At 39.8% G+C, this 13286-nt stretch overlaps 1 protein-coding gene across 6 annotated transcripts in view; it reads left to right on the forward strand.

The window, feature by feature from the left end:
• Positions 1 to 13009, forward strand: part of DNAJB1 (DnaJ heat shock protein family (Hsp40) member B1) — a 41456-nt gene extending 28447 nt beyond the window's left edge. For 4 of the 6 annotated variants that reach the window (XM_074310304.1, XM_074310288.1, XM_074310296.1 and 1 more), the window contains exons 3-4: positions 11588 to 12168; positions 12617 to 13009. In XM_074310304.1, coding sequence (XP_074166405.1) covers positions 11677 to 12168; positions 12617 to 12847 — 723 coding nt within the window. In that variant the 5' untranslated portion in view covers positions 11588 to 11676 and the 3' untranslated portion in view covers positions 12848 to 13009. Of the gene's footprint in view, positions 1 to 9369; positions 10066 to 11587; positions 12169 to 12616 lie in introns of all 6 variants that reach the window. The other 2 variants (XM_074310270.1, XM_074310279.1) reach the window with 1 other exon arrangement.
• The last annotated feature ends 277 nt before the right edge of the window (positions 13010 to 13286 follow it).

Raw genomic sequence — 13286 nt, forward strand, 5'->3', positions numbered from 1 at the left:
ATGCTGTTACTCTCATTATTGTACACATCCCAAACCCAAAACCATACATCATTGTATGCATCTAGTTATTACTTTAGGCTATGAGAAATGTAAATTTTTGTATAACAGCTACCTGATGACTTAATTGAATTCTTTTTGCTTCTTTATCACCTGCTTGCTTTGCTATATAAACACTGTTCCCCAGTCACTCTGGACTGAATGATTTTTGAATATGAGTTCAATTCAGTTGGCTAGCCTAAACTCTCCACAATTAAAAGATTAAAAACCAATCTCTGTCTTGCCTCAGTTGCTATAGCATTACAGTTTAACCAGGTTTTTCTGAAACCATCCTGCTCATCATTTCTGATAGCATTAATATTCCTTCACAATCATGTGTTATAATTTGTTCAGCCATTACTGGATTGATGGGCATCCCCTCAATTTTCAACAATTTGCCACCACAAAAAGAGAGACTATAAATATTCTCTCATCCATAAGATTTCTTTTTTCCCTTTGATCTCTTTGGGATATAGATCTAGTAGTAATATTGCTGAGTCAAAAGGTTTGATAGCCCTTTGGCATAGTTCCAAATTGCTCTCTAGAATGATTAAATCAATTAACAATTCTACCATCAGTGCTATAGTGTCTCAATTTTTCTATATTCTCTCCTTTTTTTGTTATGTTAGCTAATCTAATAGGTGTTAGGTGGGTAGTATCTAAACAGTTGTTTTAATTTGCATTTCTCTAATCAGTAATGATATGGAATATTTTTATAAGATTATTAATAGCTTCGATTTCTTCTGTAAACTGCCAGTTCATATCCTTTGCAGGTCTCCATACTCTTGAACTTGTGTTTTAACTTATATTTTACTCATGAGGCAAAACCCAAGAGTGTCAGTATTACAATTTCTTTTTCTAACTAGAAATCTAGAGTCCAGAATCATGCTACCTGGAAAACCCCAGCTTCTCTGACTAGAAGGCCAGATTACAAAATTATGCTGCTCAAGAGGTGGGGGGAGAGGGGCTGAGAAAAAAAACCTTCCTCTACATAGGAATTTGGGATTCAGGAATATTGTAGGTCTACTTCTGTCTTTATTTTTTACATAATACTTTTTGTTTTTCAAAATACATGCCAAACTAGTTTTTTAATTTTGAGGCTGAGGCCTCAAGGCGATTGATGGGCTGTATTTCAGGAGAATGGACTATTATTAGAGAAGCCATCTTTTTAAAAAGACCTATAAAAGACAGCAACAGGTTGTTTGCTCCTCCTTTGCCTTTTTATTTACCTTTCTCATTCAGAATATAGATCAGTGCAGTCATATTTTCTGGTCTCAAAGTGCACCCTTTCCCCATAATAGTTGCTCTGGGTTAGAAAAATTCCCAGTTTTCTGCTTCTCCTACAATCTGGTCACGTGCTTCTATATGAACTTTATCAGCTGCCTCTCTTGGGCTAGGAAAGACTCCTCTTAGGCACTCTCAGAATGAGAGAACAGAAAGTGGTAGGGCAACATCCATGTCTTTCTAACTGCACTGCACAAAATTAAGAATTACTTCATCAGTAGGTTATGCCAGATAAACCTCATTTCCTTTTTTGACAGATTTACTAGACTGGTAGATTGAGGAATGCTATAGATACAGTTAACCTAGATTTTATTTTATTTTTTTTTTTTTTAATTTTTTATTTTATTTTATAATTATAACATTTTTTGACAGTACATATGCATGGGTAATTTTTTACAACATTATCCCTTGCACTTACTTCTATTTAGATTTTTTCCCTTCCTCCCCCAACCCCCTCCCCCAGATGGCAAGCAGTCTTATATATGTTAAATATATTACAGTATAATTTAGATACAATATATGTGTGTAGAACCGAATTTTTTGTTGCACAGGAAGAATTGGATTCAGAAGGTAAAAATAACAGTTTACATTCATTTCCCAGTGTTCCTTTTCTGGATGTAGCTGGTTCTGTCCATCATTAATCAATTGGAATTGGATTAGTTCTTCTCTATGTTGAAGAAATCCACTTCCATCAGCATACATCCTCGTACAGTATCATTGTTGAAGTGTATAATGATCTTCTGGTTCTGCTCGTTTCACTCAGCATCAGTTGATGTAAGTCTCTCCAAGCCTCTCTGTATTTCTCCTGTTGGTCATTTCTTATAGAACAATAATATTCCATAACATTCATATACCATAGTTTACCCAACCATTCTCCAATTGATGGACATCCATTCATCTTCCAGCTTCCAGCCACTATGAAAAGGGCTGCCACAAACATTTTGGCACATACAGGACCCTTTCCCTTCTCTAGTAGTTCCTTGGGGTATAAGCCCAGTAGTAGTATGGCTGGGTCAAAGGGTATGCACATTTTGATAACTTTTTGGGCATAATTCCAGATTGCTCTCCAGAATGGTTGGATTCTTTCACAACTCCACCAACAATGCATCAGTGTCCCAGTTTTCCCACAGCCCCTCCAACATTCATCGTTATTTGTTCCTGTCATCTTAGCCAATCTGACAGGTGTGTAATGATACCTCAGAGTTGTCTTAATTTGCATTTCTCTGATCAATAGTGATTTGGAACACTCTTTCATATGAGTGGAAATAGTTTTAATTTCATCATCTGAAAATTGTCTGTTCATATCCTTTGACCATTTATCAATTGGAGAATGGCTTGATTTCTTATAAATTAAAGTCAATTCTCTGTATATTTTGGAGATGAGGCCTTTATCAGAACCTTTAACTGTAAAAATGTTTTCCCAATTTGTTACTTCCCTTCTAATCTTGTTTGCATTAGTTTTGTTTGTGCAGAAACTTTTTAATTTGGTGTAATCAAAATGTTCTATTTTGTGATCAATAATGGTCTCTAGTTCTCCCTTGGACACAAACTCCTTCCTCCTCCACAAGTCTGAGAGGTAAACCATCCCATGTTCCTCCAATTTATTTATGATTTCGTTCTTTATGCCTAAATCTTGGACCCATTTTGATCTTATCTTAGTATGTGGTGTTAAATGTGGGTCCATGCCTAGTTTCTGCCATACTAATTTCCAGTTTTCCCAGCAGTTTTTGTCAAATAATGAATTCTTATCCCAAAATTTGGGATCTTTGGGTTTGTCAAAGATTAGATTGCTATTTTTATTCACTATCTTGTCCTGTGAACCTAACCTATGCCACTGATCAACTAGTCTATTTCTTAGCCAATACCAAATGGTTTTGGTGACTGTTGCTGTATAATATAGCTTTAAATCAGGTACACTTAGACCACCTTCCTCTGACTTTTTTTTCATTAGTTCCCTTGCAATTCTCGACCTTTTATTCTTCCATATGAATTTTGTTGTTATTTTTTCTAGGTCATTAAAATAGTTTCTTGGGAGTCTGATTGGTATAGCACTAAATAAATAGATTAGTTTGGGGAGTATTGTCATCTTTATTATATTCGCTCGGCCTATCCAAGAACATTGAATGTCTTTCCAATTATTTAAATCTGACTTTATTTTTGTGGCCAGTGTTTTGTAATTTTGCTCATATAATTCCTGACTCTCCTTTGGTAGATATATTCCCAAATATTTGATACTATCGACTGTTATTTTGAATGGAATTTCTCTTTGTATCTCTTGCTGTTGGATTGTGTTAGTAATGTATAAAAATCCTGAGGATTTATGTGGATTTATTTTGTATCCTGCGACTTTGCTAAAATTCTGAATTATTTCTAATAGCTTTTTAGCAGAGTCTTTGGGGTTCTCTAAGTATACCATCATGTCATCTGCGAAAAGTGACAATTTGATTTCTTCATTTCCTACTCTAATTCCTTGGATCTCTTTCTCGGCTCTTATTGCCGAGGCTAGAGTTTCTAGTACTATATTGAATAGTAATGGTGATGGTGATAGTGGGCAAGTTAACCTAGATTTTAGCAAAGCATTTGACAAAGTCTCTAATTCAGATCAAAAAGATATAGATTAAACAATAAACTCAGATTTTGAGTTGAAAGGGATCCTAGAGTCATAGATCTAGGTCAGGAAAGGACTCCCCCACCCCCATATCCACAGGTCCTCTTAACAAGTCTCTTTACAGAAGTGGAAGCTGAGGCCTAGAAAAAAGAAGGGGCTTGCCCAAGATCATACACTTAACAAATGACAGAATTGGAATTCAAGTCAAAGTCTTGATAGCAGGTCCTACCCTTCTAGGTTGCCTCTTCTAACAATTAGGGGATTGGAGCTTTTTGATGGCCAGATCAAAATCATCATCATGAATGGCTTAGTGTCAACTTAGACAATTCTTATTGATGGTCCTTAAGATCTATTCTTGGTTTTGTGCTATTTCACTAATGGCTTGGATAAAAGTATAGATCGCATGTTTATAAAATTTGCGATGACAGTGCTGAAAGAGAGTTAACAGTGAATAACACAGAATTCTTAGATTTTAACTAAATCCAATAAAACTAAATTTGATAAGAGGAAACATGGGAGCAGCTAGGGGGCTATAGTGGATAAAATGCTGTCAGTAGGACATGAGTTCAAATTACCTTACTTCAGGTAATCTGATCCTGTTTGCTTCAGCTTCCTCTTCTGTAAAATGAATTGGAGAGGGCAGCTAGACAGCACAATGGATAGAGCATCAGCCCTGAAGTCAGGAGGACCTGAGTTCAAATGTGACTTCAAGCATTTAACACTTCCTAGCTGTGTGATCCTGAGCAAATCACTTAACCCCACCTGCTTCAGCAAAAAAAAAAAAAAAAAAAAAAAAAAAAAAAAAAAGGAAACTATGGCAAATAGTGTCACATGAACTAGACATGAAGAGGAATAATTATTAAGTACCTACTGTGTGCAGTTATTGTGCTAAGCACCTTATAAATATCTAATTTAATCCTTACAATAATCCTGGGAGGAGGTAGATGCTATTATAATCTTGACTTTACAGTTAAGGAATCTGAGACAGAGGTTAAATGGCTTTGCCCAGGACCCCACAGCTAGGAAGTATATGAAGCCAGATTTGAACTAGGCCTTGCTAACTCAAAGATTTCATTAAAATCTCATTCTTGCTTTCAAGTACAAAAAGGGGAAGGTTTATCTACATAATAGTTCATCTGTTTAAAAATCTGGGATTTTAGTGGAACAAAAGCTTGATATAAATTTGATAATAGCTAATGAATTTGTAAACTTTCTAAAGAGTGACATAGTAAGAATTTGCTGCACTCTGCCCTGGTCACACTATATCAAGTATATTGAATTCTATTTTAGTTATCATATTTTATGAAGGGGATTAAGAAATTGTAAAGTTACTAGAAGAAGGTGATCAGAATGGCAAAGGTCCTCTATTCTCAATTGTATGAGGAGCATTTGAAGATTTATGTGTGTTTATACTGAAGAAAAGTACTGGGAGAACTTCATAAGTGTCTTCAAATATTCCTAAGGCTTTCCTGTAAAAGAGAAATTAGACTTGTTTTCTTAGCTCCAGAGGGCATTAGAAATGAGTGAAATTCACAGAGACATATATTAAGGTGCCATATAAGCAAAAACTTCCTACTAATTAGAACTGTCCAAAAGGGGAATCAAATACTCCCAGAAGTAGTGGATTCTCACTGACTGAAGGTCTTCAAGCAAAAGCTAGAGGAACTTCTTAATAAAGTTAAATCCTCTGGTCTTTTAGACAGTTTCCAATGCTAAGATTCTAAGATTGGAGGCACCAAGTATGAGAAAGATTGTAGAGGTAGAATCAACAAAATGTCATAAATGACTCCAGCATTTTGATAGTGGGTACCATCAACAGAATTAGTAGAATAAAAGAAAAAGGAAGGAAGCAAGCATGTTATTTATTTTGTGCATACTATTTGTCAGGCATTGTGAGAATTATGATGAGTATAGTATAGTACCTAATTTTGAATTTTAGATGTGAGTAGAACATATGAGATATCTACTTGGAGAAATGATTGCATTTCAGATAAGAGATTAGGACTATTTGTATAAATACTATTTATAGAAGTATAATGATGATTTTTTTTTCAAAGTTTTCAAATACATTATTTTATTTATCAACAATCCTATTCAACCCTAAGTTTGGCAAGTCTCTCCATTTTACAAATGAGGAAATCAAGGAATTAAATTACTCATCCACTGTTATGTCTCTCAGGAAAAGCAGAGTCAGGGCTTGAGAATTCAAGAGTCATAACACCAGGATGTCTTATAATTTTGTAACTTGTGACCCAGAACTGAAGTACTTTGTTTTATATGGACTAGCTTTTAATATTAGAAGTCTCTTACTAAATATTGATCCCTTTGACTCTTACCTACCACTTATGGATTTCCCTTAAGATTTGGATCATAGTTAGAACTTTTCTTCCTTTTCCCATCAAAAATAAAATGGAAAAGGCCAATACAGCTCCCTTGAAATCACTGAGGCTAATAAAACTTGGCATATAAGACAGGCTTTGCAAAGAACTTGTACACAAAGTAAGTCAAGACCATTATCCTTCCCTGTCCAGTATGTTCTACTTTTCTCAGGGATCTATGTACTCTTCCAAAATTATAGTACTACATGGGTTGAGAACTTCCTTAAAAGTAGAAAGAGTTTAGTGTTGTTAGGGTACTAATACCTTTACCCAAATCTGTACAGTCCACATAATTCACAGTATCATTGAAGGACAAAATTCACATCATGGATTTGTCTCTTGTCAAAACTCTGTTTTGGACCCAAAATTGGTTCAAGGAACTTTTCATTGCTCAGGATCTTCTTCACTGCTCTATCATGCCAGGCTTTCTGCAGCTCTTCATTTGGTCCAAGAGCCCCTCATCTGGAACTCCATATTTCTAATGCTGCAAAGTTCTCCAGAGAACAGGTTTCCTTGAAAGGATCACATAGTTGCATTGACTTTATTTCAGGGAACTGGGTACATGTCCACCAAATTTATCTCCCCACTCCAATATCTGTCCAGTTCTTCAGACTCCTTTTTAGAGGCCAAGTCCAAAGATTAGCCTGTATGAAAGTATATGAAGAAGTCATCCTTGATAGAGTGTAAAAGGGTAAAAACTAACTTTTTCTAGAAGAGGCACAAGAGGAGGCACATTCTTGTTTTTTTTTGTTTGTTTGTTTGTTTGTTTGTTTGTTTGTTTGTTTTTTCTGAGGCTGGGGTTAAGTGATTTGCCCAGGGTCACACAGCTAGGAAGTGTTAAGTGTCTAAGATCAAATTTGAACTCGGATCCTCCTGAATTCAGGGCTGGCGCTCTATCCACTGCTCCACCTAGCTGTCCCCTAGAGGATGACTTGGTGGACAGAGCACTGGACCTAAGATCAGGAAGATCCGAATTCAAACATGACATCAGATACTTAGTAGTTGTATGATACCCAACTTCTACCCTAACTTCTTCATCTGTAAAATGAGGATAATCGTAGCATCTGCTTCAAGAGACTTATTTTGAAGATCAAATGAGATAATAAATGTACTTTGGCTAGCCTTAAAGTAATTTGCAAATTCCTGCTGCTATCATTGTTATTCTTATTCTCTTGAATATATCTTTACACTTAAGAAGGGTAAATACCTCTAAATCAGAGTTTGGAAAGATCCCAGATTTTTATTTTTTATTTACTACTTTTGTAAGCTTGAATAAGTCATTCATATTCTCTGGACCTCAGGTTTCTCATCTTTAGAATGAAAGGATATACTAAATACTATAATCCTCTTGATTCTTTGACAAATTCAGAAAAGCAGTTTTGGAGCAAAGTACCCTGGCTCAGATGTGTCCCAGTTGAGCAGACCAAATACTTTTACAACTCTTTGGAGAGAAAAAGTCAAGTCCATAGAAGTGGAACTGAGTGCTCTGATGGGAACTGGGAGAATCAAGGAAATCAGTTCTCCTTCAAATGTTTATTGAATGGGAATCATTGGTAATTTATCCAAGTCACTCCCATTCTCAACTCTCATAGTTACTCAATTCTTTCTCTCTTTCACTCTCCATATTCAATCAATTGCAGATATGGATTCCTGCTAGATTCATACAAGCTACAAGCAGCATGTGCATTATCACATGCTTGCCTACTTTAATAATTTGTTAATTGCTCTCCCTTTTCTCCTTCTTCTAACTCTTTCTCCATACCATTGTCAATTTGCTATTATTGATGAAGAACAGGTCTTACCTTCTGGAGAAAGTTCAGTGGTTCCCTATTGCCACAGAATAAAACGTATAGACTCCTCTGGCTCTTCACAGTTTGGCTCCAACTTTTATTTCTAGACTGATTTCATTGTGTGTGCGCGTGCACGTGCACACGCACACACACATGTACATGCACATACAACCACATTCTAGCCAAACTCGATGCTTAGAATATCCTCTTTACAGACATATCTACTTTGCTGATTCTGCAACAAAATCGCTTCCCAACAAGAAATTCTGTCCTTTTGTCCCTTCATTTAAAAATCCCTGAATCCCTTCAGTACTCAGCTTCAGCGCCACTTCTCACAAAAAAAATCTCTAAAAACCCCCAATTTTGTATAATATTTTGTATTTACTTCTTTACCTTATTCTCTTCCCTTTCCCCTCAATAGAATGTAAGTTCCAAGAGGACAGATATTTTCTTTTTCGGCACACAAAAAGCATTTAATAAATCATAAGCATTTATTAAATGACTACTATACGCCAGGCACTGTGGTAAGTGTTGGTGATGCAAAAACAGGCCCAGCTCTCAAGGAATTCAGTCTAATGGAGGAGAAACACCATGAAAACAAATATATGGAAAAAGCTATATACAAAATAAATTGTGGATAATAGAGGGAAAGTACTAGTGTTAAAGGGGATTGAGAAAGGCTTCCATTAGAAGATGGAATTTTAATTAGGACTTGAAAGAAATCAGGGAAGCTAGGAGAGAAGGAGAGAGAGAGTAGTCCAGGCTGGGGAGAGAGCCAGAGAAAATGCCTGAACTGAGTCTTGTTTGTGGAACAGGAGGCCAGCTTCCCTGGGTCTAAGAGAGTATAGGAGACATAAGTGTTAAAAAAAAAAAGAGAGAGAGAGAAATCAGGTTATGAAGGACTTTGAATGCCAGAGGATTTTGTATTTGATTCTGAAAATGATAAGTGTGTGCAACACGATCAGATCTGAGCTTTAGGCAGTCCCTTTTGCTGCTGAACTGAGTGGAGATGAACTGGAGGCAGACAGGTGATGGGCTTGCACCTTGGCCGTGACAGTGTCACTGGAGAAAAATGTAGTAAGCTAAACTAAATCCTACAAGAAAAAGCAATGAATTTGGAATCGAAAACAACATCCTTTTTCCTTCTGCCACTTACTAGTCGTTCAAGAAGCAAATATTAAAGACTTGTCTGTTAGGTAGAGACAGAAAAGGAAACAAGTCCAGAATGTGTGCCTTGCCTTCTCCAAACCTCAATTTCTTTTTCTATTCAAAGAGATCAAATCTCCAGTCCCTTTGAACTCTCTAAGCAAGGATCTATCCTTGAGACCCAGGCGAGGGGGTGGAGCTTGCTCTGATTCCCCAGGTGTGTGCACGGAGGCTGCGTCTTCGACGCTCGGAAAGAATAGAAATTCGAGGAGGGCGGAGCCAAGGGGTGGAGCTTGTTGAACTAGGTGGAGGACCCAGAAGGCCCCGGAAGAACTGACTCGCGCCCCGCGGGGGGTGGGGGCGTTGCAAAAGGGAGGAGCAAAGAAGGCGGAGGAGTGCGTCTCGAGCCCGCAACCGTTGGCAATCCTACCCCGCCCCCATGATCACGTGTTGAGACTCAGGCGCCCGGGATTGGGCAGTGCGGCGCGAGGGGCGGAGCGGAAGGTTCTGGAGAGGGCTGGCGGGCTCTGGAAGCTTCCGCCGGGCGGGTATATAGCGTCCGGGCCGGGGCGGCGGCGGAGCCGTAGGGACGGCGGCGGGAGGGTGGGGGCAATGGGTAAGGATTACTACCAGACGCTGGGCCTGTCCCGGGGCGCCTCGGACGAAGAGATCAAGAGAGCCTACCGCCGGCAAGCGCTACGCTACCACCCGGACAAGAACAAGGAGCCTGGCGCCGAGGAGAAGTTCAAGGAGATCGCCGAGGCCTACGATGTGCTCAGCGACCCGCGCAAGAGGGACATCTTCGACCGCTACGGGGAGGAGGGTGAGTCCGGGGCCCGCGGGAGCGGGATTGGGGATAGCTGGGAGAGGCCCGGGCGGCGCTGCAAGAGGCCGCTCCCGGAAAACCAGGCGTCTCCTTGAAGTCGGAGCCTCTGGGCCCCGGGGACGGCGCTCGCGGCGAGGCCGGGCCCCTGCGAGCCTGCGCCGTCCTCCTGGAGCCTTCCTGCCGGGGGATGGGGCGCCTCTGACGTTTGCTCGGCCCCTGCCCGCCCCCGAGTCCTGCAGTGGATTTTGCAATAAACAAGAGTTACTTTCACCCCTCTAACCCGTTGGGGCTTCTGGCCCCCGGCCCCTGTGCCCATTGGCTGTGCCGTTCTGCATTCCGATTGGCAGCCTTTGGATGAGAGGTGGAGACCTGGCTGGCTCTGCAGCTGGCTGTCATGTCTGTAGAAGCTTCTAGCATGTTTGTTAGTCATTCCCCCTGAGAAGTTAGACTGGAGGTAGGGAGATTGTCAGGTTTTACTGCGGGCTTCCCTAGCCTTTGGGTGTGGACTGGAGAATCTAGTGGTACATTAGGCGGGGCCTGCTTTTCTTCTTCCCCACTCTTGAGCAGACTTGTTTGATGACTCCCCTCATCTCCATTTTCCTGCAGGATATATATTGGAAATTCACCTAGGATGCTTTCATAGGAGAATATTAATGATAGTTTAAGCTATCTCCTGAATCCAGCAGTTTACCTGGGGCTTTTCTGTACCTCATTCCAATAAGAGAGATACCGATGTCTTGGATATAAAGCATTTCAGTCAGGAGTTGCAGAACTGCAGGATGCTATAGCTAGTTGAACTTTGCTTTGAAAAAAGGAGGGGAGATTAATTTTTTCCCCAGCTTCAAGTAAAATGATTTCTTTAATTTCTAAGCTTCTTATGGACCTTAAAGGTTTGTAAGAGAAAAATCTAAAAGTAGTACTGATCTGTCAGTCAAGGTTGAAAGGGCATGGGGATAAAACAAGTCATTCTTTTAAAGAGTTGACTATAAGTAACTGGAAATTGCATTTTTTGCCATTTGATAAAAAAGGATCTTCTATAGGATGCAACAAAAGTTTTTATAAAATTTAACCTAATAAAGCTTAAAACTGCAATAAAACTTTTGGGGATGTCTTTTATATATCTTGACCTCAAAGAGTAACCAGCTGAAATCTAGGCTGGAGAGTAGAAGTCAATAATAACCTGTTAAGTACTCGATCTTTATTGCTCAGGTTAGCACATAATATGTTCTAGCAATTTCCCTCACTGGCTTAGCAGTTCAAGGCTAGGATGCAAAAAGCCTAGCAACTTCTTCCTCCTAGTTACAGATAAGACTGTCTCTCTGTCCTAAAACAAGATGGTTTCTAAATGGGAAAAAAAAGAGCAAAGTGGAGCAAAAAAAGCAATGCTTTTAAATTCTCTAATGATGTTCAGGTCCTCTTTCATTAGTTGGTGGGAAAAAAGGAGTCCTAGAGCAAGAAGAGCTGTTTTATTTGACCAACATTTTGAATTCTTGGTTTGTTTGTTTTTATTCTTTTTCAGGATTGAAGGGTGGTGGCCCTAGTAGTGGTAGCAGTACTGGTCCTAACGGTGCCTCCTTTAGCTACACTTTCCATGGGGACCCTCATGCTATGTTTGCTGAGTTCTTTGGTGGCCGCAATCCTTTTGACACCTTTTTTGGTCAACGAAACGGGGAAGAAGGCATGGACATTGATGACCCATTTTCTGGCTTCCCAGTGGGCATGGGTGGCTTTACCAATATGAACTTTAGCCGACCCCGCCCCACCCAGGAACACAGCCGCCGAAAACAGGATCCTCCTGTCACGCATGACCTGCGGGTCTCACTTGAGGAGATCTATAGTGGTTGTACCAAAAAGATGAAGATCTCCCACAAGCGGCTTAACCCCGATGGGAAGAGCATCCGCAATGAGGACAAGATCCTGACCATTGAAGTGAAAAGAGGGTGGAAAGAGGGGACCAAGATTACCTTCCCAAAAGAGGGGGACCAAACCTCTACCAACATTCCAGCTGACATTGTCTTTGTTTTAAAGGACAAGCCACACAATATTTTTAAGAGAGACGGGTCTGATGTGATTTACCCTGCAAGGATCTCCCTCCGTGAGGTAAGACGTAAGACAAGACCCTATATAGAGGTCCACAGCTGTGATTTACAGTCATAGGATTCTGGGCTTTAATGACCTTAGAGAATATGACTTTGGAGCCTGAAAGTGACCACTAGTAATGGAATTCAGGTCTAGATCTTTTGATTCCATACTACATTGCCTTACTGGAGACATGACACTCTCTCAGCACAATTTAGAGAAATTCTATATTTGAGTGCTCGTGTGTAGTTAGCCATGCAGCTCTGTGCAAACAATATCACACTTTCTAGAACTGGTACCAGGGATTCCTATAAAACAAGTTGAAGTGAAAGTTTTAGTTACTAACATTGGTAGAGAGTTAATCCCTACTCAAATCTAAAAGTCTTTGTGTAAGGTCCTGTAAGCTGCCTTTAGAGAAGAAGTCTCTCCTTAGTTGTTCATCTATTTAATCATATGACTTTGCTTTTAGGCCCTGTGTGGCTGTACAGTGAATGTCCCAACGCTGGATGGCAGGACCATACCTATAGTGTTCAAGGATGTCATCAGGCCCGGAATGAGGCGGAAGGTTCCTGGAGAAGGCCTTCCCCTCCCCAAAACACCAGAAAAACGTGGGGACCTCATTATTGAATTTGAAGTGAATTTCCCTGACAGAATTCCCCCGTCTTCAAGAACCGTCCTGGAGCAGATCCTGCCTATATAGCAATCTCTGCTCCTCAAGGACTGAAACAAGGACATTTCCAAAGCTCAAGGTTTTCTGGACCATCTCCAACAGTTGTGGGCCCCCAGGGTGGGAGGGACCACAGAGGGTTTTCATATGCTGAATGTTTCCAGAGAATATATTACAATCTTTCAAAGTCTTGCATTAGGCTTCAGTGGTTTTTCAAACAATAGGTTCACAGGTAATGGATAGCACAAAAGCATTCCAAGGAATTTGACCCTCTTTAATGGTGCCAGTATAACTAACCTCCTCCCCCTTTTCCCAGAAACAATTAAGTTTTCTGTCATCTCCAACTCAGACCCTGAGTTGTATCAACTACCTTCGAATATACACACTCCCTCCTTTAGATGGAAAGCATTAGACCCATAATTGGACTCTGCTGTTCTTTAGCATTTTTGGCTCTTACTTTTAGTTGATGTCT

Source organism: Sminthopsis crassicaudata, chromosome 1, assembly GCF_048593235.1.
Source record: "Sminthopsis crassicaudata isolate SCR6 chromosome 1, ASM4859323v1, whole genome shotgun sequence".
Classification (NCBI taxonomy): Eukaryota; Metazoa; Chordata; class Mammalia; order Dasyuromorphia; family Dasyuridae; genus Sminthopsis; species Sminthopsis crassicaudata.